Source organism: Haliotis asinina, chromosome 3 (genome assembly GCF_037392515.1).
Source record: "Haliotis asinina isolate JCU_RB_2024 chromosome 3, JCU_Hal_asi_v2, whole genome shotgun sequence".
Lineage (NCBI taxonomy): Eukaryota > Metazoa > Mollusca > Gastropoda > Lepetellida > Haliotidae > Haliotis > Haliotis asinina.
The window spans coordinates 20800500-20828309 of NC_090282.1; the positions used below are offsets into that span (position 1 = coordinate 20800500).

A 27810-nucleotide genomic window follows, 5' to 3' on the forward strand; every position below is an offset into this window, starting at 1 on the left:
TTGTGACACTGATTCAAATGGAATCCCATTCAAAGCAGCTTTATATCCAATTCACTCTCAATTAACATCTTTAATTAACAAGCAAACTCTAAAACAACAAATCCATGACATTTTTCATTTTTTATTTCACATCCTTTCTTTTTACAAAGACAATATTTCAAAACAATTTTGTTTATCCTTACCCTGAGATTAAGGACCTGCAGGGTTAACCTCAGTGTTCCCTCAATAGTAGATAGGATGTTCCCTCAATAGGATATGCATATTAATCAACTTTAATAATCAGGTTCCTTTCACAAAGCAACCTTTACTAAGGTTAATCTTAACTCCAATTCTTTATCATTGCATTAAGATTACCTTAGTGACTTACAATCACCTTAGTGTTTTGTGAAAGGAGGCCCAGGATACTTTAAGCCACAAAATTATCATTTGTGTAAATAGTAGGTAGAAAAATATATTATCTTGTTTTACAAGCCTACTTGTGAGCTCTACCTAAAAGCAAAACCAACAAAACTGTCAAATATAAAACCTCACTCTATATTAGTTTTAACGAAATTATATGAATAAATAGACTGATATATATATTTTTTGTTAGGTAGTAGTTTGGCCAGCGAAGTTAACCAGTCACCATCTTGAGTGTAATGGTTATATTTAATGAATACATTTTTGAAATTCATGGTTTTTGTACCAGTATCTGATCCCAGAAAATGTGCTCATGCAGGAACAATCCAGTCCCAGAAAATGTGTTCAAACAGAAACCATCTGGTCCCAGAAAATGTGTTCATGCAGAAACCATCTGGTCCCAGACAATGTGTTCATCCAGAAACCATCTGGTCCCAGAAAATGTGTTCAAACAGAAACCATCTGGTCCCAGAAAATGTGTTCATGCAGAAACCATCTGGTCCCAGACAATGTGTTCATGCAGAAACCATCTGGTCCCAGAAAATGTTTTCAAGCAGAAATCATCTGGTCCCAGAAAATGTGTTCATGCAGAAACAATCTGGTTTGCCCACAAACATCTGAAAAGACAGCCTCACATTAGCTGCTAACACAAATGCTGCTCTCTTATAATAACTTTGATATTGGGCAATTGTTAAAATAAAGAAGTTGATCATCCATAAAGTTGTGTCATCCCTATACTAGCAACATCAAGAATGCCACTCAAACAAAACTTTGATACTGCCTCCTGCACAGTAGGATGGCCAAAAGCATCTTCCTGACACATTCTCTATATCCTGCACCAGGTCAGTTATACTAGCTTGTTTTAAATAACCCTTTTCATGTATCATGTTTCCTGTTCATATGTCTTGATGTTAACTTTTTGCAATCCAAGTGAAATAGTCAATGATGTTCTAGTTTGATTAAATGCTGCATTAACACGACTGTCAGTTTTGGACAAAGTTTGGTCACTTCGATATACAACATCATAATAATGCATAAAGGGAATTCTGTTGGGGTTCATTGGAGTATTTCATTTGGTTGATAACAGTGTTGGTATCTATGTTGCATCTGTTGCAAGAAGTTGTCTATCCATAAAATGTGTTCCTCTTTGTCACAGTATGCCAACTGGGATAAAATCAGAATGTAATCCTCTCATCCATGGACACTGAAACGCACAAACTGGTATGGTCAGATCACAGATCATGCCAGAAGAAATCCAAGACACTAGAATCCAAGGATCCTGACAAAAATGCGGGACATAACTCTATTAAATGTGGAAACGATGTTGTCAGGTGACTGTTATATACAAGTGAGCCATTATTAGGTTACAAAGTAACAACTTCTCAGGTTCTCTAGCATCAAAAAGTGCCATTGTTCTTTTCTACTGTTAGCCCCAGATTGTATAATTTGGAGTTCCAGCAACAGAAGTCTACATGAAAACCATTTGTTTCACATTTCAGATTGGAGCCATTTCAGAACAATAAGTACCTATTACCATCCTATATTTATGCCAGTGTTAATCTACATTCAGTTTCTTGAAAGTTCCTGGTAAGTTCTCCATTGCATCTTGACATTTCTTGGTTTGGTGTTGCATCGTCATGGAAACAAAACCAAACTTGGCATCATCTTCAAACTCCTGTTCACGTGCTACCAGTCCGTCCATAAACTCCTGTAACAACAAAATTAACGCAGTGTTTGACATGTCTCAGCACTTATATGATTTTGGGTTTTGCCTTGTAGTTTGAGGTACATATTGAATAGTTCTTTGAGTTAGATATTTCCTTGAAAACTGATACTGTAACATGAAAAGTTGTCATACCTTCAATATCACTACCATTCCATATCAACATTCTGTCATAAACAGATACACATGCAATCTGTACTTGGTGTCATTAATAAGGGCCAAGCTATTGGTAACACTGTTTCTTAACAGATGTAAAATCTTCATTTTTGCTTGAAACATACTACTGAATGTTTTACAAACTTTCTTAACAGTATGGAAAAGCACATCATGCCGTTGAAATGTCATTATTACATTAACATCCGGCACATTCTCTTTCAAATAGCTCATTTTTTATTTATATTGTCAATATGAAAACCCACCTGCCACTTAATATTAATGATTTGCATGTGTAAAACGCTCTATCTTTGTAAAGTGGAAGACAATACACATGCATTAATGCTTTTTCACTGTTGTTCACTGTCCAAGATACCTGTTTCAAATAACTGCCCAAAATGAGACGTGTCTTGACACTGAAAGGGGTCAGACTGTAGGCCCTTTGGAATCGTGTCAGACTCAGCAGCAGACTGATAGACTGCGGCAGAGAATTCAAGCCAATGGGTTGGTAGAATATGCACGTCAACCATGTAGCCAGAGAGTCACAAATGTCCGAGACAATAATCACATGTTTAACACTACATTTTGTAACAGATTTCTTAATGCGGCAGATCTTCAGACAGAACACTTCAGTGTTAACAATGTACGGATATCCACGAGTGACATTCATCAACTTTTAACAGCAGCTGGACTCTGCTGTAGATGACCTACAGTTTGTCCACCACTAACACCACATCACAGGCAGGAGCGTTTGAGTAGACATCACAGCCGCTGGAATCACCGCCAATGGTCTAGTATGCTTTTCTCAGATGAAGAGGATTTTGGCAGAGGATTTATCATTGTAATGGAGAGCCAAGCAAAGATGAAATTGGCATGGGGGCAGTCATGGTTTGGGCAGAGATAACTCCTACTGGAGTGAGTTTAGTTTTACACTGCACTCGGCAATATTCCAGCTATATGGTGGTGGTCTGTAAATAATCAAGTCTGGACCATACAATCCAGTGAACATCATGAGCATCAATCTGCGCAGCTGGGAACCGATGACGTGTCAACCAAGTCAGTAAGTCTGACCACCTGATCCTGTTAGTCGCCTTTTACAACAAGCACTGTTGCGTTTTATGGCAAGCATAGGTTGCTGAAGGCCTATTATACCCCGGACCTTCACATGCCTCCTCTGCTCACAGGCAAACTGTAGTGCAAATGTGGTTGCACAGCATAGAGTATATGACCAGTCTTATGCACGAGCAAAGCGAACAAAGGTTGGCTACGTATGGTACTTCCCTCGCATTGGTTTGAAAAATATTTTACATGTCAAAATAAAATATTCCCACCATCAAAGGTACACTATGAAATATGTTTTATTCAACATTTTAAGTGAGGAGGATACACAAGATATGGGTGTTCATGTCTGTCATTTTCATTTTAGGGGGTCACGGTGCTTCTTTCAACCTCAACAGGTTCCTGGACAACAACAACCCGTGACCCTTCGTAGCTTATAAGGCAATTGAACTCAACAACCTTAGTGCCTTGCCTTTTCTAAAGTCTATGCTAAGGTATGGAAGTTACGATTTTTTTAGCACTACCATTGGTTTGCACAACAGAACCCTGTCAGTTTTAGAATGTTTGTGAAGTGAGGTCCCTGAAAATCATACCTGAAAATTTAGACATGTAAGTTTTCCTCCATACTCTTCTGGTAAGTCCTCAGGGTCAATAAAGTCATGCAGACCTTCAACATTTTCGCCATGAAAATGCAGCTGAAATAAAAAATGCAGTGGTAAATATTTTTAAAAATAATTCTTTAATATAGGTAATTAATTTGAAATTACAATTATGCTTGGTACACACATTTTATATCACAGATATCAACTATGATCTATCAATCTTGTACATCAGTCAGGCAATATCAGCACTTCCTTGCATGCCTTTAGATTCCTACTGATAATGACACCTGACAGTAATGTCCTACTATGGTAACCCATGAAGATCCAGGTTAGAACTGATCTTCAGCTACTCATGCTTGACAGGATGGGGTGGTCAGAATCGAGACACATGTCATCGTATCCCAATTGTGTAGATCAATGCTCATGCTGTTGATCACTGACCACCTCCAAATAGCTGAAACACGGCTGAGTGCTGCATTAAACACCTGCCAACCTAATGCGGTCATTTCAGCAACAGAAATACTCCATCCAATGATATAAACTTACCCGTTTTCTCAGTTTTTCCTTCAAGAATGGTTTGATGATAGAGAAAACATAATCAAACACGCTGGGCTGATGGAGGTAATGGATGCCCTTCACTCGCATGGGGAAGGCATCCTGGAACAATGAGACATATTTCAACAAAGATTTCTACAACTGGTGACACTTGTCACATAGCATGAACTAGTCAAGAGAGAAATTGTAAGGTCACAAGATAAGGTGATCAGGTTATTAAACCAAATATGCCAAATGTTCAGTTTGGTATGTAATTTCTCAAGCTTAGAAATACTGATTGTTCCTCAAGAGGCAACTGATTTAGACTGAAAGGTCCATGAACCTTGGGTGAAAAATTTGCTGTATTTTTTCACAAGTGAGTGAGTGAGTATGGCTTTATGCCGCTTTTTGCAATATTCCAGCAATGTCACTACAGGGGACACCAGAAATGGGCTTCCCACATTGTGCACATATGGGAAATCAAACCCAGGTCTTCAGCGATACCACAAGGCTATTGCGGCCCCGTTTGCATGTCAACAATACCATTTTTGTCATTTAATACATTAAATTAATTAATTTAATTAATTAATACATTCATAGAGCACTACTGAACAGGCTTCAGGTATCAGAACAAAGAGGTTAGACAGTTAATTGTGGATACTGCATCCAGATCACTTACCTGAATCAAGGTAGAGAACTTATTGGCAAACTCTTTATTGAATTTTTTGGCTTGTTTCCATCCAAAGTCTGCTAGGTCATTGATGTAGCGTACACCATTCACCTGTGCTTCCTCTGACTGGCAAATGGAAATGTGATAGCAACAGTGAGTGAGTGAGTGAGTGAGTGAGTGAGTGAGTGAGTGAGTGAGTGAGTGAGTGAGTGAGTGAGTGAGTGAGTGAGTGAGTGAGTGAGTGAGTGAGTGAGTGAGTGAGTGAGTGAGTGAGTGAGTGAGTGAGTGAGTGAGTGAGTGAGTGAGTGAGTGAGTGAGTGAGTGAGTGAGTGAGTGAGTGAGTGAGTGAGTGAGTGAGTGAGTGAGTGAGTGAGTGAGTGAGTGAGTGAGTGAGTGAGTGAGTGAGTGAGTGAGTGAGTGAGTGAGTGAGTGAGTGAGTGAGTGAGTGAGTGAGTGAGTGAGTGAGTGAGTGAGTGTTTTTTGTCAGCAATATTCAAATTGAATCCCTTCATTGGTTTTAATAGATATATTTACCTGTGTGGATGAAAACTGTAATATTAAACTAATTGCGAGCAAAGATTTCCTAAGATGAAGTGAAATGAAATACTTCTACATGTAAAGGTAATAATACCGTATGTTGCTATTCATAGAAATAAATAAACTGAGACATGCCTTGCATTAGACTTGGTCTTATTGACACCCTTTGTGTTGGTCACAAAAGAAATTGCATTAAAAGTTCAAAAGGATTCTGAATTAAGCACTGAAGATCTTTCACCGTCTTTCAACTACCAGATGAAGAAAGAAACTAGTTTTGCCAATTTGACCTCACTCATTCAGCTGCTGATTACAAAATGTCACAAACCTACAAATGATTACCCTGATGCATTATAAAACACTGACCTGGCTCCAGGGGTGCTTCATACACTGTTAGGCAATTCATATCTGACACATGCCAGACCCTTTCAAAATCTGGGTTATTAGTCTTCCCATTCCAAAATATTGAATGTTTGAAAATAATAAGAAAAGGACAAGCAGTCTTTGGTTTTATTCCACTGACTCTAACTAAGAAAGTGTTGAAAATATCATCCAACTCAGTTGTTGTTTCTAGCAATATTAATAAACTGATTGAAACACCCTTTGAAAAGTGCAACTCCAAAAAAGCCATGTCATCTATACACATTGATTACACTTTCATACAAGTGAGTGAGTGAGTTAATATTTAATGTCATATCGGTAGTATTGCAGCCATATCGTGACGAGAACACTCTTGGAAAAAGGTATTTATGTATATGGTAAAAACCTGTCGACAAAGGACAGTAAAACCACTTTCATACAAAACTACAGAGACAGATATGAACCCAGTTCACAATATTTTTCAGGAAATAAAAATAAAATATTTGAAATTGTTTTTCATCTGCTTTTTTAAACTTTCAACTTAATTTATATGAAGCAGGGTTGGAATCTACTGTGAGGTTGAGGATCATGACCACTAAGTACAGTTATGACTTAACTCCACGTCAGACCCATGAAGGTCCAGGGTAGAATAGGCCATCAGCGACCCATGCTTCCCACAAAAGGCAACTGTGCTTGTTGTAAGAGGTGACTACATACATACATGCATGCATGCATCCATCCACCCATGCATGCATGCATGCACACACACACACACACACACACATGATCCATGAAGGTCCAGGGTAGAATAGGCCATCAGCGACCCATGCTTGCCATACAAGGTGACTGTGCTTGTCATATAAGGAGAGTAATGGGATTGGGTGGTCAGGCTCTCTGGCTTGATTGACACATGTCATCTGTTCCCAACTGCAGATCGTTGCTCATGATGTTGATCACTGGGTTGTCCTGTTCAGCCTTGATTATTTACAGACTGCAGCCATATAGCTGGATTATTGCTCAGTGCAGCATAAGAATAAACTCACTCACTCGCTGTCTCCTTGTCAGGAGTGTTAACATTATACCTCTACCACAGCACTGTTGACGAGGAAGGATGCCCTGAAAATGTCTTCCATAGGATATGTATCAGGATCCCATCGCCCTGAAAGTAAGACAAACTATCTGTATTACCTATTACCTGTATTGCCTTCTATGCACTACCTGTATTACCTACCACCTACTACCTGCATTACCTACTACCTACTGTCTGTATTACCTATTACTTACTATCCGTATTACCTACTATCTGTATTACCTACAACCTGTATTACCTACTACCTGTATTACTTATTACCTACTCTCTGCATTAGCTACTACCTGTATTACTTTCTACCTTAACTATCTGTATTACCTACCACCCACTGCCTGTATGACCTACCACCTACTGCCTGTAATACCGTCTACCTACTATCTGTATTACCTACTAGCTGTATTCACTACTACCTGTATTACCTTCTACCGATCATCATTTTTTAGCTATTGTGATTGGTTAATAGCCAAAGCATGCGAAACCATGACACCCTGGCAAATCTGTCATGTGACACAGGTTGTATGACAAGAGATGACGACAATGTACACTTTTGGTCCATTTCACAATTATTATAGACCTAAGAGATTGCCCAAATACTGAGAAGTCCTTATCAAGTGTCAAATGGGTTCACTGGACACAGAGCTAAAATAAGTAATTACATCCCATGGATAAGAACAAAAAATATACAGGCATTGTTAGAATAAGGACATCTTTGAAAAGTCCCCAACTTGTAGGTGTTAATTAATCAGATTAACATCTTTTTTCAATTGGTACAAAGGCTATCCTTGAGCAGTGCATGAGAAACAGTGTTGCCAATATTACAATTTAAACCAAGTTTTGTTTTGGTAGCAAACCATGCAAATGGGGCCCGTAAGCAGGGACAAGAATTTTTCTTGAATTCGTGGAAGTCTTTATATTTGATGGCACTGGTGTTGTTCATGATATATGTTACATTCACATTGTTTTAATTAACACGATACCAAAGAGGCCTTGCCCATTTTCCTCGGTTTTTAACTCATACCCATTCTCATCCCTGCGTAATTAGGTCATGTCACTTTGCAAGACCAGTGTCAAACAACGTACACTTGGTCTGGTGTAGTAGAGTCATATGGCAGTCGTGCAATTTGAAACAGAAATGGTTCTTGAGTATAAGCTTGTCATAAAAAATCTGGTACCGGAAGTAAGTTGGGCCCCGTCCTGCAAATAGCATGTTTGTGTGTGCAGAGGAAGCCAGGAACCAGCTTAGTACTGGAAGTAGGACCTCATGAGACTTACAGCCGCTACTGCAAAAATCTAGAATTAATAAACTGTAAAACAACTGGAATTACCTGCCCTGAAGACAACAACCGTCTCCCCAAGCTTGCTTGGTTTAGGTAACACAGTCACTATCTGAGTATCCAGCAGTGGTTTAATATACTTTGGGGTCATATTGGCATAGATTGCCTCATTTTCTTTCTTCATCGTGTAGTAATTCATAATAAGCAAATATGTCCTCTCCTGGTCGAACTTCCGTGCACGTAGGAACTTCATAAGAAACCGATCATCCACGCGTGGCCTCAAGCCTGGAAGCAAATGTTATTGACAAGATCATGTCCCTAGAAAAGATGCTAGCATCAACATTGCATCTATTGCAATGAAGAAGTTGTCAATCCATAAAATCTGTTCCTTTTCAAAATTATCATTTTTGAGCAGGGCCTGCTTGCACAGAGCAATCTTAGTTACGATCAATCTTAGGCCCCTACAATCAACTTTACAATCACCATACAATTGCCCTAATCCACTTGCACAAAGATGATCTTAAGACAGCATGGATTTAACTCTTGACTCTTCAACGTTGGACGTAGAAATTTCTTAAACTCGAATCCTGTCTACAGCATGCAGCGCAAATACAATGTGGAACTGGATACTGCACACAGATGACATTCCTTCTTTAATCGCACCTTGCAGATTTTTCATGACAACAAAACAAAAAAATAAAAAAACAAACAAAAAAAAACCCCAAACAACCCCAACCCACAAATCTTTGAAGGAAATAACATTGAAGAAGGAAGCGATAACGTAGAGGGTAACACGTATAATCACTCGTACCTCAGGGGTTATTATTCTCTAATTTTTCTACATTCTAATTTTTTTATGAACTAAACATGTGATACTGCAACCACAGAAATATCATGTTTTATGCAAATATTGAAATACAAACAAATACATCAACAGATTGGGTCTTGCGTTATTGACCTAATAATCATGAAATTAAAACATAACACATAAATAAAATTTCCTTATGATATAACACCTAAATGTACCATTTGTCAGTGGCTGTAAGTTGAACATAGTTTGGCATCGGTGTTATTTGGAGTAAAATCCCATATATATCCCACAAGCATTAGATTTGTAAAGATATGAAAGTGTGACTGTGGGAGTGTTTCTTGATAATTACTTTTTCGCTTTGTTAAAAAAACCCGTTTTATGCAAATTTCACATACCCCAGCTAGCGTATTTTTCCCGTTTGAAAAATACTTGTATTATATTTAAAATGCATAGATTAAAACTCTTTTCTCTCGTCAAATTCAATTTTTACAAGTAGAAAAAACCATAATTTTGTACTTTATCCAACTGTAGAGTATTTCAATGATAAACTAGGACAAAATAATTAACCGAAAAGAAATATGTGGATATCTGTTGTTTCACAACAGAACATGCATTGTATTTGGGCATGGCAGATTGTACGGCAATGGCATAATTTGCAAAGGGAAACCACTCCCATCTTGCGTAAAAACTAAAATTAGCTGCCCTTGAGTTATTGAAAAGGTCATGGCCACTGCTAATCGCATGCAGACACCTTTCGTTACTATCCTCTCCTTGTTTATCAAAAAGGTATGGTGTTCATACTTTTTCCAACACTGAATCGGGTGAGAATTGTACTCTATGATATCGACTCGATAATGATGTTGTTCACTACCGCAAATAACGATATTTCTGACGTTAAATTGATGTTGCATTCTCCGTGTCGCTGAAGTGTCGAGGCAAATCATACAGTTTTATGCAATATGAAAGCAATCCCCAAACGTAAAGCTAATTATTTGCGTGAAATTGACACCAACTTGGACACCATTTTGCTATTGACTACAATGATCTTAGCTCCTTACAATTGGTTCCGACCAATTGTAACTTTCAATGATCTTAGCCTACAATCGCTTTGTGCAAGTGGATGGCGATTGTAGCCGAAGCCTAAGATCGCGATCTTAAGGATTTACAATAATTGTAGCTCTAAGATCGCTTTGTGCAAGTGGGCAAGTATAGAGTCTTGATGGCTCTTGTGATCTTGTGACTATTTCTTTACAATGTGGATACGTGTATCTGAAACCTATTTGTTTATATTACCAGATTTGTTGTCTTATCCAATGCATAAATGTGAGAATGAGCAAGTGAGTGAGTTGTATAGTTTTATGCCACTTACACACCAATATGCCAGCAATATCAATCCTGTGAACACCAGAAATAGGCTTCATACAATGTACCCACATTATCTTCAGTGTGATGAGAGAGCGCTTGAACCACATGGCTACCCCACTACCCATGTAAATATTAGTACCCTGAACTGATGTTTATCAAAACTCATTTGGGTCTAAATCCCATCTTAATGTTTGCAGTTAAAAGAATGTTAACCTCATGGCTGATAATGTCATACAGGGACATATCTGTGGAGTAATGTTGAAAGGCTTTTGAACTCTACTTTCTCACTCTATCACTGACCTGGGCATCTGAGAATCCTCTCTCTGATCGTCTGTATTTCATGTTTGAGGGTGTCGTGGTTTTCAGTCAGCTCCCTCATGGCCTTCTCAAGGAGCTCTGGACCCAGAGTACACTTATAGTTGTGGATCTCTTGCTGTGTCATTCTGGATGAAGATCTCTGAAAAAACAGTAAAGACTATTGGGGATTTCACATCTTGCAACAGATAGTCCCAAACATACATCTGTTATATATGTACAATCAACATCTGCACCAAGAGATCAGAAGGTACCAAACTAAGGGCACCAAGAACAATGGGGAGCCTGACGACTGTGTACATGGGATGCAAGTGAGACATTTCAAAGGCGAGATTCGCGTATTTATCATGCTTTTCCTGAATCTTGCCAATCACATTGCTGTCAAAAAGGACAGAAAATTCAATGATGTAAATAATTTCATTGGTTTTATCAAAAAGGACAAGATCAGGTCTGTTGGCTGGAATTCGTCTCAGGCTGTATAATGGCCTATTCCAGAGAAGTTTATAGCTGTCATTTTCCAGGACGCCCTGGACATGTTCAGGGTCGTACCATGGATGGACCTCGGGGTCAAAACCACAGGCATGGCAAAGATGATAATAGAAGCAGCGAGCCATGCCATCATGTCTTTTATGCTGTAGTGATATGCTGTTTGTGCCAAGGAAGGGCATCCACTGACAAGATGTTGGACAGTCTCTGTGAATTCACTGCAAAGACGACATTTCATATTGATCTTTTCTTTAAGAATGACATTCTGGCGATTGCAAGTGGGAAGTGACTGGTCCTGAGCAGCAAAAAGGAAGCCCTCAGTTTCACATTTGAGATCAGTCGACTTCATCCAGGCGAAGGAGTCGGTTGGATTGCTGTTCTGTTCCACATACTGCATGTACACACGATCCAATGGCTTCTCAGACAGCTTCTCCACAAAGGACTGACTCTGGACAGACTTGGTGAAGGACTTCACCTGGTTTACTCCCATCACTGTATTGTCCAGCAGTACATCGCCATCAACAAAATCAACTTCAAATTTCAAATTCTGTCCAACAACCTTGGTACGCTTAAAGTAGCTGTGGAATTCCTTGCTTGCATCGTGAGTCTTCACATGCATCACCAGAGGATCATCCAATAAATAAATATGTGCAAAAGTACACAATAGAATTCTGTCATGAAGAGCTTCCACATTAATCAAACCCCGTCCTCCAGAACTGACTGGCATATATAAACGATTAAGAGAGGAATGAGGGTGGTGTGCTCTGTTATCAGACATGATCCTTCTAGTCAGGCGGTCAAGACTCTGGATGTCTTGTTTTGTCAATCAACTACTCCAAAGGAATAGGAGAGGACTGGCACAGCAAAAGTATTGGTGGCTTTGACCTTGTTACACAATAAGTGTATATTTGGTGTGTAGTTTAGGACTACATGACAAGGGGAGGAGAGGTTGAGGTTAACCCCCAGACAGAAATCAGCAAAATGCATTTATCAGATATTAATGTCGTTATTAATGAAAGTGGATGGTCAAAGTCACTGTCTTGATTGACATACTGAGCCCGAACTGCGTCAATAAATGCTCATGCTGTTGATAACTGGACTCTCTGGTCCAGAGTCAATTATTTACAAACTCCTGCCACACAGTTACATTACTGCAACAAAATGAACAAACAAAACAAGGAGGATGTGCTTATTTACTGGAAGTGCCCACAATCAATTTGCAGTATAATACAATACCATATTTCTCAATGCCATAACGTTCCCATATTCCCAACTAAATATTCCCAAACTCAGGAGAAAAAAATGGTTCTATATTATCACATATTTTCAACCTTTTTTGTATTAAATGAGATATATTCTTAATTGATCAGCCAATGAAATATCTGCTGCGGCACTATTGACAATCTGTCAAAATATGAAAACTGGCACATCAAGGTAAATGATTAGCAAAGTAATCAATACACTCAGTGAGCATGCCCATGGAGACTGTGAATATGTCAAGTTATAAGTGATTGTGCTCTGGTTGGTCGATATGTTAGTTATGTGTGATTGTGCTATGGTCGGTCGATATGTTAGTTATGTGTGATTGTGCTCTGGTCGGTCGATATGTTAGTTATGTGTGATTGTGCTATGGTCGGTCGATATGTAAGTTATATGTGATTGTGCTCTGGTCGGTTGATTGATGTAAGTTATATGTGATTGTGTTTCAAATGTAAAACATTAACTTCAATGTGATCTTCAGTCAGTTTCAGAAGTAGGGGCTAGGGGTGGGGGTAAGTCTGAATTAATATGTGTTTCCTTACAATTTCTGCCAATGTGTGCTACACAGTTTACTCATACATGGAACAGTTTTAACAAAGTGTCCTGATCAGTTTACACTGGCTATTGGTGCACAGCAACACAAGGGGTGGAGTGTAGATAATGGCCTTTAACTTCATGTATTGTTTCCTGTGTGTGGCTTCTGGGTGTCAGTATCACCCAGCATGTTGTGAGAAGCAAACCAGTATCAGGTGTCCTGACACGTGAAGTGATTGACTGCATGTTTTCAAAACTCGGAAAGTATGGATCATTACACATACTGTCTATAGCTTGTTTGCCTTGTCACGACTAAGCAAGCTGTTAAGACTAAATACAAATTTGTCAACACTAAAGGCAAAATTAAAGTTGTCAAGACTGAATAAGTTGTCAAGACTAAAGACTAGATAAGTTGTCAAGACAAAATATTTACATGCCTGTTATGGAATCATCACGTAAACTGACATTTTATGTCATTTTAACATTCTAAGGTCAATCATAGCACTAAAATGGTAACTGCTTCACTTTACAGTACTTTACAAAGGCTTAGGGTAGTCTAAACATTAAGATCACTGTGCACATGACTCCCTGGTGAAACACACTCTGGTAGAAATACCAGAACCTGTATCATTTCACAGCATACAATGTCACATGACAGCATTCAGCAAAATAATAAATATATTTTAACCATTGTGTTTTGTTCTGAAAGGATAGAAACATATCTCACAAAAAAATCATCATTTATTGTATCATTGTGTTACTCAGCATCTGCAATAGAACACAGGTGTTACCATGTCAGGTAATAATGCAGGTGCATAATAATTAAATTTAATCCAGGTCAGAGAAATTTATTTTCTGTGTAAAATACATTACCTTAATTGTTTTCTTTCACTATTTTTGCTGTTAAATGACTTGTTTCCATATTGCTTGATGTTGCCAATGAAACGTATCATTTTTGACAAAATGAACAAGAAATAAAAATATTGATTTACATTGAATTATGTATCACTATTCCAGGCCATTCAAAGACCAATGTATCGCCAGCAATAAGGGCTTGTTGTTGGCTTCATAATCAGAGAACACAGCTGTAGATCTAAAACCTAAAAAATGGTACAGCAAAAAAATTGAAACTGTTCACTACATGACAACTGTTTAAAAATCTAAAAATATCAATCCACAATTTATTTTTGTTCATATATTGACACTATAACTGCATCTCAATAGTGTTTACCTAATTTAAACCACTAAGGACAACTGCGTTCATTCTTCTTTTGAAAGTGTTTTATTAGCATCATTGATTAGCCTAGGGCAAATATTTCTATTTAAAAACAATAAAATTGTACTTATTTTGATAAACTTCCTCATGCCTAATGCATTGCATACGTATCAAATAAGTATGCAAACACGTCAAGCCGTTTAATCACCAACTACCTTGTAAAGGTGATTAACCTATACATGCCTTTTTCAGATCACATGCCTAATATGACATACACCTGCATCTATATTTTACAGTTGCCTTCATGAACTCAACTACTCTGGCTAACAATATATAGATATGTATCACTTGCTGTGTGTCAGATATATATATCATGTATAGTATGGCAGAAAATGTTTCAGGATGGTGTTTGGTAACTTTACTTTAAAACTATAAGTGCTATCCGTTTCCAGTTTGGTATGAGGCTTTATAATTCTTCTACCATTGAGGATTTTAACTGTCATAATTTATCACTCGATAATAAGAAAGTTGTCTATAAGAGCTGTCATTATTTCAAGTCACAACAGCACCTCACATGTCAAGGGTGTTGAGCTACTTACTGGATCAGTAACCTGGTCATGCAAATAGGCAGGTCACATGTCACATTCTTACATTATGCTCGGCAGGTCATGTCACATGACTTACAGCGTGTGCATTTTGCATTAGTTAACTGTATCAATACCGGTGTAGGGCAGAAGGGATCATCTCAAAATCAAATATGTCACATAATTTATATGATGTTTTGAAATTGCTATTGCGTTGTCTTTTCATGCACCTGTAAATAACGGACAATTTTGATTGTTTAGTTTCCATGAAAATATTTTGAGCTTGGAGGTAGTTAGGAGGTTTATTTTCTAGGCATTTCTCACAGTCCTTTAATCATATTTCTGTGAAACTATGCATGTACACATTACTGAAGTGGACCTTTGATTCCATATCATGGGGGTTGATCACTTACTTGTTTTCCTTGAATTTTTCAAGATTTTTCAATCACAAAGCATCTTTTCTTCGGACAGGTCAGTATCTGATTCATCTCCAAGATGTATTAAGATTGGTGGGATGGTCTCTTCTCTAAAACCATCTAGTTTCCAGTACTCATTTTCAGCTGCCAACACATGTTTCACACAGGCTTCTCACCAACTGATATCAGTCTCCCCTATTGCCGTGTGAACAATGTTTTCAATGTCAGATAACTAGTGTCGTGTTGTAGCATGATACCTTCCCCTTGACATCCCCCCATATCAGCTGATACAGTTGTGATGTGGTGGATTTATTGTTACCTGTGGTGTTTTCAGGTTAAAACTGGCCTCCAGCAACCTGTGATAGTCTTGAGAGCATGGATTATCGCTCATAATATCATCAGAGACCATATAATAGACATTTGTTTATAAAGGTGTAAAATCCCTAAAACAAATGCCAACATCTTAAACTCTCCTTGATATATCTGCCATGAAAACACACAACCTTGAGATTCTCTATATTTCTTTAGTACATTGCACAAATCTTTGAACAAGATCGTTTTGTTGCAATTGGTCTTTCTATGGTCAGTTGGTTGATATATGAAGAAACGACTTGGCACCATGTGGTGACCAAAACAAGGTACCCCTGTGAGTCACACTATGAATGTCACATCTCAAGTTTAATGTGTAATGCTCCACTCTGCAATATTCAAGCCACTCTGTCGCGGTCCGTAAATACTCAGGTTTGGAGTAAAGAATCCAGAGACTGATATCATGAGCATCCATCTAAGCTACTGGCATACAATTGGTACATCACTTAAGTCTGTCCAACTGATCCTATTGAGTCTCCTCCAAAGACAAGTTGCTAAACATCACGGGGTAAATGTGAAAAATCAGGTAAAACATATTTTAAAATAAAATTTGCATAAAAACACTAGCAGCATTTTCAGGGATGGGCAGGTCATGAAAACCAATAACACTTCATTACATATCTAAATAAACACACTCCATCATGTTCACAAATAACGTGTCTGTCAAATTATTGAAAATCTCCAGAAATGTACAATTAAACACTGGTACTGATAGCCAGGTGGCTATCCCTTAAATATACTTGTATTAGATTAATCTGGAAGTTAGAAGAAGCCTCAGTGAGGCAGGCAATCAGGACCTGAATGTGAAGAAAAAGAAGACTTGCTTCCTTTAAGGCTATAGCATTACAGTAAGGGCTGTGTGAAAGGAAAATACACTGTGTACAAAGTTCCAGGACAGAGAGACCCTAAATGTAACAAATGACCTACAAACCTTGCAAGCTCCCCTGGTGAAATGTGATCTGTATGTGATGTATCTGACAATGGGAATTCTATTTGGAAACAGGGTTGTTGGTATCAAGACCTCCATGCTGAATGTCAGCTGGACATGGGTGACTGATCATTCTGCTTTTAGATGATATGATTTGTGGTTATACTAGTTAAATGATATTTCATGTGTGGTAAGGGGTAACAGGGAAAATATGCTGCATTTGCTAATATAGGTCATGTGTGATAGGATTTACAGGTCAAACAATATGCCACGTTTGGCACTACTTACAGGTCAAATAATGTGCCACGTTTGGCAGGATTTATAGGTCAGATAATGTGTCAAGTGTGATGGGATTGTTAAGTCAAATATTGTGTCAATTTTGGCGAGAATTATAGGTGAAAAATGTGTCATGTGTGGTGGGAATTATAGGTCATGTAATGTGTCAAGTGTGGCAAGATTTGTAGGTGAAATAATGTGTCAGATCTGGCAGGATTTATGGGTCAAATAATGTGTCTGTTAGGGAGAAATTTACAGGTCAAATAATGTGTCAAGTGTGGTGAGATTTATAGGTCAAATAATGTGTCAAGTGTGTTGAGATTTATAGGTCAAATAATGTGTTAAGTGTGGTGAGATTTTTAGGTCAGATAATATATCAGATCTGGTGAGATTTGTAGGTCAAATAATGAGTCAGTTTTGCAGAATTTATTGGTCAAATAGTGTGTCAGATGTGGTGAGATTAATAGGTGAAGTAATAAGTCAGATCTGGCATGCTTTATAGGTCAAATAATGTGTCAGATGTTGCAAAATTTATATGTTAAAATGCAATCCATTACCTATCTCAGGCAACCTTTAGGGTGTTAACAGAGCATGATCTCAAGCAATAAAGTAGCCTCAGGGTCAGGGACTAGCCTCTCTTCACTCCACTGCTCATACACAATATGACAGGCAGCCAGTCATATCAAGCCAGTCATAGTATATGTAGCATGTATGATAGACTCTTACAGATAACTCTGGGATATCTATGAAAGTATTTCATGTCCCTAAACATCTTTTATAGTTCAAAAGACAAGTTCAATAATCTGATACACCTGTAACTAATCACCTTGATTATGTGTTTGATAGAAGTATGCTGGATCTGTAATTGTGTTTGTCTTTAAACTTTTAATTCAACATTTGTTAACATTAGCCTGAAATAAAACTGTTCTGCATTTGTACTATTTGCTTCACATTCATTCATTTTTAGGATAAATTAGGATTGGTACTTTTCAGCTTTTCGAATCTACATAATTTACACACTGAATGAAATGTTAAGATATTGTTGTGAAACATTATATGAAAGAAGGAACTTTCTTCATGTCAACAAATTCTTTACCCTAAGGTGATTTTCATAAGAGATATTCATGCTACATGTAGGAAGTATTTTGGCTCCTTTTTCACTCACAACAGCTATATTTTTACAGCTGACCATCTCTAAAGTCCAAAAATTGCTTGTGTAAGGGGAAAACGCTTTCCATCAGCCATTTGAACATGTCTGATGATCTCCACTCAAAATTCCATATTTTCCACAAGTTTAAAATTAACATTTCCAATGGGCAAATCTAACAATGAGACATGGAATTAACAGCATAAGGGGAGGCAACTGCTGATTTTGAATACACCAAAGAGAACAGTTATCTCCCCCTTGTACAGCTATTAAAATCAAATATATACGGGTGACTTTGGAAATATGTTTAAAAATGTCAGGTTACATGATATCTGCGGCGTATTATTACAGGCATGGTCACTGTGTACAGTACACTAGCTTTCAACTCTACATGGCAGTCAGAACCTACAAAGCTGAGGTTGTAGAGCTGTAGACTACAAACTAGTTATAGAGAGCCATATATCCTTCAGCCAGAAGTGGCTCTATGGGTCAATATAAATGTTTACTTATGTACAGCTATGCATCCCTGTGGTTAGTGAATACATCAAACATCAAAGATTTCGCAGCTGCCGCCTGCCCCTTGCCTTCCTATTGATCGACCAAGTCGCTGCTGCATCGTGATCAACACATTGCACACATGGTCTCTAGACAACTATCAGTGTCGTTTAAAACACTGATGTCATTTAAACTGTTGATGTACACGTATATGCTTATAAACGCCATATTTCCCCTTACCATCTTCCTCCAGTTCACTGAGCGACGTTATCCGGTGACTAACTATCTGCACATCAGTGATCTCAAGCCTAACGACATATAACCCGTATTGGTTTGCATTGACAAAAACATTGCACGATCGTCTTTAAGATTGTAAAGTACTCAACGCTTCTACCAAAACTTATGCCTGTAACGTACGTTATTGTTTTAATATGTAAGTGTTGTATATCCAGAAATATAACCACTTACTTGGTGTCAGTAAGCCCTCTATGACGTCTTCTTCCTATGTGGACTCGCTACTATTGAGGACAGGACATGACACAAACTATTTCAGTAATAAAACACTCAATGCCTGGCTACCGGGCTGTGAATCTATTGACGACATCTGGCGCGTGAAAGAACGAACGAGTTGTAGAGTTGTGCCCCTTGGCTATATTATCTCCCTGGCCTTATCTCTGATGTATTAAAAGCTCGTTATCTCACATGCTGTTTCATTTCACCCCTTCGCGTTTAATGTTAGAAACATGAATAGATATATACATTACGGCATTTTTTTCAAACTGTAACAAAACCGTAAGGGACTGTTTTGTTGTACATAACTGATCGAACCATAGCAGGAAAGAGAACGCGTGACATGTTTGGTGGAAAGTGAAGTTCGTACCGAGATTCGTCTTTATCTTAGTTTACACACATTGTAAACGTGTTAAAGTTTGCCCTTATCAACGGGCAGGAGATCGCCCAGCAGGAGAAGGCGCTGTTGGTAATCTCGGGCTAACAAGCAGTTCATTTCAAACTAGCGGTTTATGTACAACTAAAACGTTGGGAAGAAACAATTAGTCTTTCTGAGTCAGGTTGTAATACATTGTCCTCACGTCGATAGATACATATTCGCATTCGAAGAGCAAGGAATAGGATCAGGAAAGTTTGTGTGAATGTCGGTTAAGAAATGTGTAACGATATCACGTTTTTCGTTTCAAAAAAGTTCATTTATTTACATTACAGTTTATATGTGATAACAGCGAATGTTAAGACTTCATTACGTCTTGATAATACGGATAATACGGGGGCGAATTCATGAATATTCGCATTCTTATACTATCTCAATATCATTTTAAATACAGTAACGTGTAATATATACAGAGGAAAGCAGTAACATGTATTATACAAAGAGGAAAGCAGTAACATTTAATATACAAAGGGGAAGCAGTAACATGTAATATACACAGAGGAAAGCAGTAACGTGTAATATACACAGATGAAGGCAGTAACGAGTAATATACATAGAGGAAAGCAGTAGCATGTAATATACACAGTGGAAAGCAGTAACATATGTTATACAAAGAGGAAACAAGTAACGTGTAACTTACACAGAGGAGGGCAGTAATAAGTAATATACATAGAGGAAAGCAGTAACATATGTTATACAAAGAGGAAAGCAGTAACATTTAATATACAAAGGGGAAGCAGTAACATGTAATATACACAGAGGAAAGCAGTAACGTGTAATATACACAGATGAAGGCAGTAACGAGTAATATACATAGAGGAAAGCAGTAGCATGTAATATACACAGTGGAAAGCAGTAACATATGTTATACAAAGAGGAAACAAGTAACGTGTAACTTACACAGAAGAGGGCAGTAACATTTAATATACATAGAGGAAAGCAGTAGCATGTAATATACACAGTGGAAAGCAGTAACATATGTTATACAAAGAGGAAAGCAGTAACATGTAATATACACAGAGGAAAGCAGTAACGTGTAATATACACAGATGAAGGCAGTAACGAGTAATATACATAGAGGAAAGCAGTAGCATGTAATATACACAGTGGAAAGCAGTAACATATGTTATACAAAGAGGAAACAAGTAACGTGTAACTTACACAGAGGAGGGCAGTAACAAGTAATATACATAGAGGAAAGCAGTAGCATGTAATATACACAGTGGAAAGCAGTAACATATGTTACACAAAGAGGAAAGCAGTAACATTTAATATACAAAGGGGAAGCAGTAACATGTAATATACACAGAGGAAAGCAGTAACGTGTAATATACACAGATGAAGGCAGTAACGAGTAATATACATAGAGGAAAGCAGTAGCATGTAATATACACAGTGGAAAGCAGTAACATATGTTATACAAAGAGGAAACAAGTAACGTGTAACATACACAGAGGAGGGCAGTAACAAGTAATATACATAGAGGAAAGCAGTAGCATGTAATATACACAGTGGAAAGCAGTAACATATGTTATACAAAGAGGAAAGTAGTAACATGTAATATACACAGAGGAAAGCAGTAACGTGTAACATACACAGAAGAGGGCAGTAACGAGTAATATACATAGAGGAAAGCAGTAACATGTAAAACACACAGAGGAAATCAAGTCTTTGAAGGGCATTTAGAAGTGAAATGCATAAGAATGAAGATTTTATGGATACCAACTTCTTTATACGAGAACACAACGTTTCGGAGTTAATGCTTACTCCTTCATCAGGTGATTGAGAATGGAGTACAGGACCCAGCTGTGAACACAGTAACCCGAGAGGATGCATCTACCAGATCCCTTGCAACTGTGGCGACCTATACATTGGAGAAACGCTGAGACCAATCAACACCAGAATGAAGGAACACCAGACCTCTGTCAGCAAACTCGACCAGAAATCGGCCATCTCTGAACACATTCTCAAGAACCCTGGACATTCAATCCGATGGGAGGACACTAGGATACTATCTACCAACAACAACAACTAGCGCCAAAGGAAACTGCAAGAAGCCATCGAGATCCGGAGACAGAAACCAGCAATCAACCGTGACCAAGGAGTGTACCTACCAAGTGCCTGGGACTTATTGATAAATTAATCTCATCTATCTGTGTACATTCTATCTATGTAATTCATGTATAGCTAATCTACCCGTGTACATCCTTATCTACTTGTGTTTGTACATCATCAACCCCCATGTAAACATGCCCATCAACCCTCATATAGTCATGTACATCATCCTTAATCCCCAATCATGTGTTATGTAAACATCATCCACCATTGGCTTCCATCCTTATCCCCAATCATGTACATCGTCCTTACCCCCTACCTGTGTTATGTAAACATATCCCATCATCTGCAATGTATTACCATTGGCTTCTATCATTGTTATCATAACCGTCGGGTTCCCATCAGCGCTTGTTTATACTGGCTTCCAGCTTTCGTTAATTCATTCCACTTGTTACTTTGTTATTGTTTTACCTGTACATATAAACATAGCTCTGTACCCCATTCTCAATCACCTGATGAAGGAGTAAGCATTAACTCCGAAACGTTGTGTTCTCGTATAAAGAAGTTGGTATCCATAAAATCTTCATTCTTACACAGAGGAAAGCAGTAATATACACATAGGGAGACATGGACATGGAAAACCCCCATTTATGTGTGGCATACAATTTAAACCTGTTTTCATACAAATTATTGTATACTTTTACTCACCACCCAGATATGTGTGTGCTATAATACGACAATTGCTGCTATGCCATAAAACCATATAATCAACGTAAGGAACAAACCAAGCAAATGCGCGTTAAAATATTTGAGACGACGCCTAAATATGCCCCTCTTCGCGGGATACACGTTATCAATGTAACATTGTAGTTTCCTGAAGATAACCCAAGCACAAGTTGGGTTTAACAGAGCGTCCCATGTCATTCAATACCGTTTGCCTTAGTCACCGTCGTTACATGAAGCCAGTGCCCTACAAAAGGCGTTGTACGTTTATACTCCATTAACCTCACTGCTTAAGGGGTCCAGTCATACTGTTTTCATACTGATGTACTCAGAAATATTTTCTTGATATCAGAATTAAGCACTCGTAGACGGATACCCTGTTATTAACTGTGTTATGTCTCCATTCTGTTTTAATGACTTACCTACACTTGTACTCTTGTATTTCGCCTGATATAGAGGGTGGGGTCGGAGTGTGTGTGTGTGTGTGTGTGTGTGTGTGTGTGTGCGTGTGTGTGCGTGTGTGTGTGTTGGGGTGGGGGTGGTGGTGGTGGTGGTAGGGGAGCCTAGTGGTTATAGGGCTCGCCTGTCACGCCGAAAATTCTGGTTCGATTCCCCACATGGGTAAAATGCGTGAAGCTAATTTCTGGCGTCCCCCGCCGTGATAGTGCTGGAATATTGCTAGAAGCGGCGTAAAACTAAAGTCACTTACTCACTCTTCGCCTCATAACAGCTTCACGGCGCTCTAGGGCAGGCAACCCGACTTACTGAATACGCTGAATCCATTTCACGATAAGCGAGTGAGTGTGGCTAGTTTTACGCTGCATTCAGCAATTCTCCAGCAGTTCTCCAGCTATATGGCGGTCACGATACGAGGATAAATATGGGGAGGGGAGCTATTTGCCTGACTGCCGTGGCATACCAAGGCTATGGAGGGTCCAGACAAGTGGAGTTTTCTCCCTCAGTGAGCCAGCAATCTTGGCCATGATATTCCGAATGCCGACAACATGGTTCTTGTACGATGTAGAGTTTGTCAAATACTGGGAGGAAAGAAATAAGTATAGTCAATACGAATGTTTCCAGACACAACACAGGTTAAATGTCACAATGACCTCGCACCTAATTCTCCTAGGAGAAAATGTGTCCAATTTAAATCGCCACCGGATAAAATGAAGGTAATAGTAATTTTTCCTAGCAGTGTGGTACTGATTTCTCAGCCATTTTGCAAATGGTATGACTCGTAACTGCGTGAAAAACATCTCGCACTTATCATTGACACATGATCGTCGACTTTGAGCATATTACTGCCGCTTCTTTCAACTCGCGGGAAGCTTGCAATTGTATGTACATGTTTTGATTTTCAAGCCCACAGAGACGCGCAAAGAGTATTCAGACACTTGACATAAGTTCCCAAGGCTTACATGCTATTTCAGTGCAGCATAAATATTTTTTATGAAGTCAGTTTAGGATGGATCTTTGTAAAATTTGACAGGCAAGTTTTAAATCATTTATGCCCTGCGCAGAACTTTCAGTTCTATTTTCCGACCACTAAACTATTGACATCATATTTCTCAACTTACGTATGGTTCAACAACGCACAATCCCATAGGCCGCCATGTTGAAGAAGTTCACGCCACTGTACATGTTAAATAAATTGATGTCATTCGATGGCTAAGCAGCGAAAAACAACAACAAAAAACAAAAAAACAAACCAGAAATTGTGTGATTGTAGGAAAGATGACTCCCCGTGAACCTGACTTGGACCTTAAAAAAATTCAATTCATAAAAATTATTTATGCTACACTAAATTAAAATGTGTCTTTGCGGAATTTACGTCAAGTGTCCGAATACTTTTTGCACGACTCTGTACTTAGCACTTATTAACGTAAGATGTTAAGAAAACTCCTGAATAACATAGATAGTGTTCGCCGAAAATGTCTGAAGGATTTGCTTCTGTTTGCGTTCCGACACCCAAACGCACACGCACACGAGCACACATACACGCACACACATGCACATTCTCGTTGATGGAATTAGAGATAGAACTATTTGACGTTTATTCATACATTTTGTGGCTGATGTTCCACGCCAGAATACTAGAGCATTAAACAGGGTAAGTAAAAGTAGCTCCGGCAAAACGAGTTCCAGTCAAACAGCGATGTGTCGAACTACGGTTGTATCGCTGTAAAACCTTGATACATGCGTGTTCCTTCTTCAGTTACCACCTTTAGTCAGGTTCTTTAACTTGACTGATGCATGCCACTGTACCACCTAGACCGGCCTTAATGGTACCAGTCACTGGATTGTCTGACCCAGGCTCGTTCATTTATGCAACAACCGTATTTATAGCGGTGCAGAATGGCATTGAACATATATCAAAGTGTCTAAAGCATTCGTACAATGTTTCGCAATGAATACAAAATTCCATATAGCTCTTCAAGCACCTCGGTACCACACGACGAAGGAGTGAGTGAGTGAGTTCAGTTTCAAACCGCACTCAGTAGTATTCCAGCTATATGGAGGTGGTCTGTAAATAATCGAGTCTGGACCAGACAATCCAGTGATCAACATCATGAGCATCGACCTGCGCAATTGGGAACCGATGACATGGGTCAAGTCAGCGAGCCTGACCCTATCGTTTGGCTAGCATGTGTTGCTGAGGGCATTTTTTAACCCGGACCTTCACGGGTCGCACGACGAAATATATATAGTGAATATATTATAGTTATTTCAGTCTTCGTCGCCGATACAATCAGCAAGAGGCAAAGGTGTGGGGAAATATGTTAATACTGTGTAATAGAAAAGGGCCATCATATATATTTAGTAACGTTTCAAAAGATTACTACAACTGGTTACCTTTTATTGAAGTTAGTGTATGCATATTTATCTGTTCGGCACTAAACTGTAAATGCCTGTGCCCCTGGCCATAACGTTTGTCTGGAGACGGGTGCAGGACGTGAGCAGCCTCAGGCTGGGAGGCTGCTGTGTCAGGACAGAATTGCTCATCAAGTACATGCATGAAGTGCTCCCGTGGATAAATACCGTCCCTCCCATTTAATGCACACACGGCGTACAGTACGTGCAAGCAATGTACACTTGTTCACAATGCACATATTTGTTGTCATAATATTCTGCCTGGCGCTAATAGTGATAATAACGAATGTCAAGAAGCGTCTTCTTGCAACCTTGCTTTTCTGCAATGAGTTAATCTTGTGTGAAACCCCCTGGGGCTGCCTATTAGGCAGATGATGAGCCCTGACTGAAGCATTTAGCAATATCCAATGATATTAAGGCGGGATCACCAGAAATTAACTACCTACATTGTACCCATGTGAGAATCGAACCCGGGTCTTCGGTGTGCCGCGCGAACGCTTTGACCACTAGGTTAATCTGAATGAGTGGGTTCTTGGGTTATCCTGAGTGAGTAGGTTCTCGGAGTACCCAGAGTGAGTGGGTTATAGGGTTACCCCGAGTGAGCGAGCTATTGGATTGTCCTGGGTGAGTGGGTTACAGGGTTATCATGAATGAGGGAGTTACAGGATTATCCTTGGTAAATGGGTTCTTTGGTCACTCTGAGTCGTAAAATACTTGAATAACTATTTCAAATATTTTAATATCTAAGTAAATAATATGTATGCTGTGTTACATTATTCTACTCGAAACTACACTTCTATCAAATTCTCTAGAGAATTGGCAACAACAAAGTATAAGCTTCGTGTCCCTCGCAGCCTATTACCCTGCAAAGCTAGTGTTCACAGCGTACAGTCATTTATGATATACTCTAGTCAGTCGTACAGACCCTGAAGTATGTATATCCAAGAAAGCCCACGCAAGTCTAGAAAATGTGGTAAGTCTAGATTTCCATAGCTTCAGGATACATTATTTTTTTCACTATGAACCTTTTTTCAGTAAAATATGTTCATTTCAGAGAGCAGCTGTTAGTGTAGATATACTCGTATCGAGTCCTGCTGAGAAATCCAACGACCTTGGTCAATGGATTATAACGATCAACCCGCCTTGGAGCGTGCATGTAGCACGCGTATAATGATCATCGACGCATTTCTCGTGCATTTGTCAATGCTTGAAAGTTGGGATGTATTTCAAGTTTGACAGAATACTGATTCGCTTGAAAACTTAAACTTTGGCTCATGAATGAATCATAAACATATTCACCATACGGGTATTTGTACGTTCTCATAAGTGAAAGGATAGGACTGTTCCCGCTTACACAGGGTCTGTGTATACAAGATGCCAATCAATCATCTATAACATAACAACATATAACAACATCCGTAACAACATCACATTGTCCTGTTCGCTTCCAGTATAGCCATTTCTTGTTTAACCCCATCTATTGTAATATCGTGGTTTCGCCTAACAAAACAGATGACTTAAATTGGTTCCAAAATAAGTTGAAATCGGTCTTAAGGAACTCTTGAAACAAATCCAATATAGACCGGAATATATATGACAGTTTGCAAGCGATTTTCTAAATAAAATATCTCCTACAACGCGGGTGCATCTACAAGGACGTGGTGTCTGTTGAGTCGGCTGTGGAAAGCAACGATGCTGTGAGACTGACAAATAATTCCCTTAAGGATTCCAGGTGTTCAAGACGATCTGTCAATAAAGGAGTTAGTTTGACTATTACATTTTACAATGTGATTCCAGGTACACCAAAAGGAGATAGTCCACAAATAGTTTCATACTTTTGGTACGTTTAAATACCTGGTGTCGTGGAGGACACGATGAAGAATTGTTGAAAACGACCCCTTCCTCTTGCAGATTAGCACCTCTGTGTAATTGCGTGATGAAAAACAGCAGGGACATTCTCAAAATGCTTTAATAGGATCAAATGCATGACAATTATTGGACTGGAGTTATGGAATTTTGTGCTTATGTCATTGGACACATCAAAGGATGTGTGTTATTTAGAATGGTTTACGTTTAGAAAGGGATTATGTGTGCTATATGCGAACTTATATTTGGGAAACAATGAATTCTATTTATCTTGAGATGCATAGTTTTAAAAATGAAAACTAAATTTGACAGCACCCCCGATGGCAGCCCCTATGTGAGGGAGTGCGAGCTGAACCCTGGCTTAAAGCAGTTTGCACGGGGATTTGTACAACACAGGGTCGGCCGGAGAAGTGTTGGGGAACAAATTCAACGACATCGTCAGCCATACTTAATCATTTCGGTAATCTTTGCAAGATTATCACTTTATATAGCTAAGCCAGTCTGCTGATAGAGCTGTTCCGCAAATAATCACCCCGAGTCGGCGGGGCGCATTTCAAGGGTACTCGAGAGAACACACGTCAGATGGCGTCGGGGTTTTCGTACTGGAAACCTTTAAGCTATAGCATAAAATGAACGCGAAAATAATATTTTCATTGCAATCACGTTTTTAGAAACAACATTCCGGGAATAAGTGTCCTCGGAGTCATCTCGTGCCCGTTGTTTTGTTTGTGATTGCATGTTTGGGGTTG

At 38.8% G+C, this 27810-nt stretch overlaps 2 protein-coding genes across 5 annotated transcripts in view; one reads left to right on the forward strand and one right to left on the reverse strand.

The window, feature by feature from the left end:
- Positions 1 to 27810, forward strand: part of LOC137277657 (protein FAM167B-like) — a 284520-nt gene that overhangs the window by 192145 nt on the left and 64565 nt on the right. The window lies entirely within an intron of this gene.
- Positions 104 to 27117, reverse strand: LOC137277643 (alpha-tocopherol transfer protein-like). 4 transcript variants are annotated; one of them, XM_067809477.1, is made up of 9 exons: positions 19069 to 19222; positions 10875 to 11031; positions 8450 to 8683; positions 7117 to 7193; positions 5150 to 5266; positions 4483 to 4593; positions 3928 to 4029; positions 1927 to 2107; positions 106 to 1603 (listed from the first exon to the last, which is right to left on the reverse strand). In XM_067809477.1, the coding sequence occupies exons 2-8, from the start codon at positions 11014 to 11016 to the stop codon at positions 1955 to 1957; spliced, it is 936 nt and encodes a 311-aa protein (XP_067665578.1). In that variant the 5' UTR covers positions 11017 to 11031; positions 19069 to 19222; the 3' UTR covers positions 106 to 1603; positions 1927 to 1954. The 4 variants fall into 4 exon arrangements, with proteins under 4 accessions (XP_067665575.1, XP_067665578.1, XP_067665576.1 ...); XM_067809474.1 differs by having other exon boundaries at positions 104 to 2107; positions 19069 to 19324; XM_067809475.1 differs by lacking the exon at positions 19069 to 19222 and adding an exon at positions 27050 to 27117 and having other exon boundaries at positions 106 to 2107.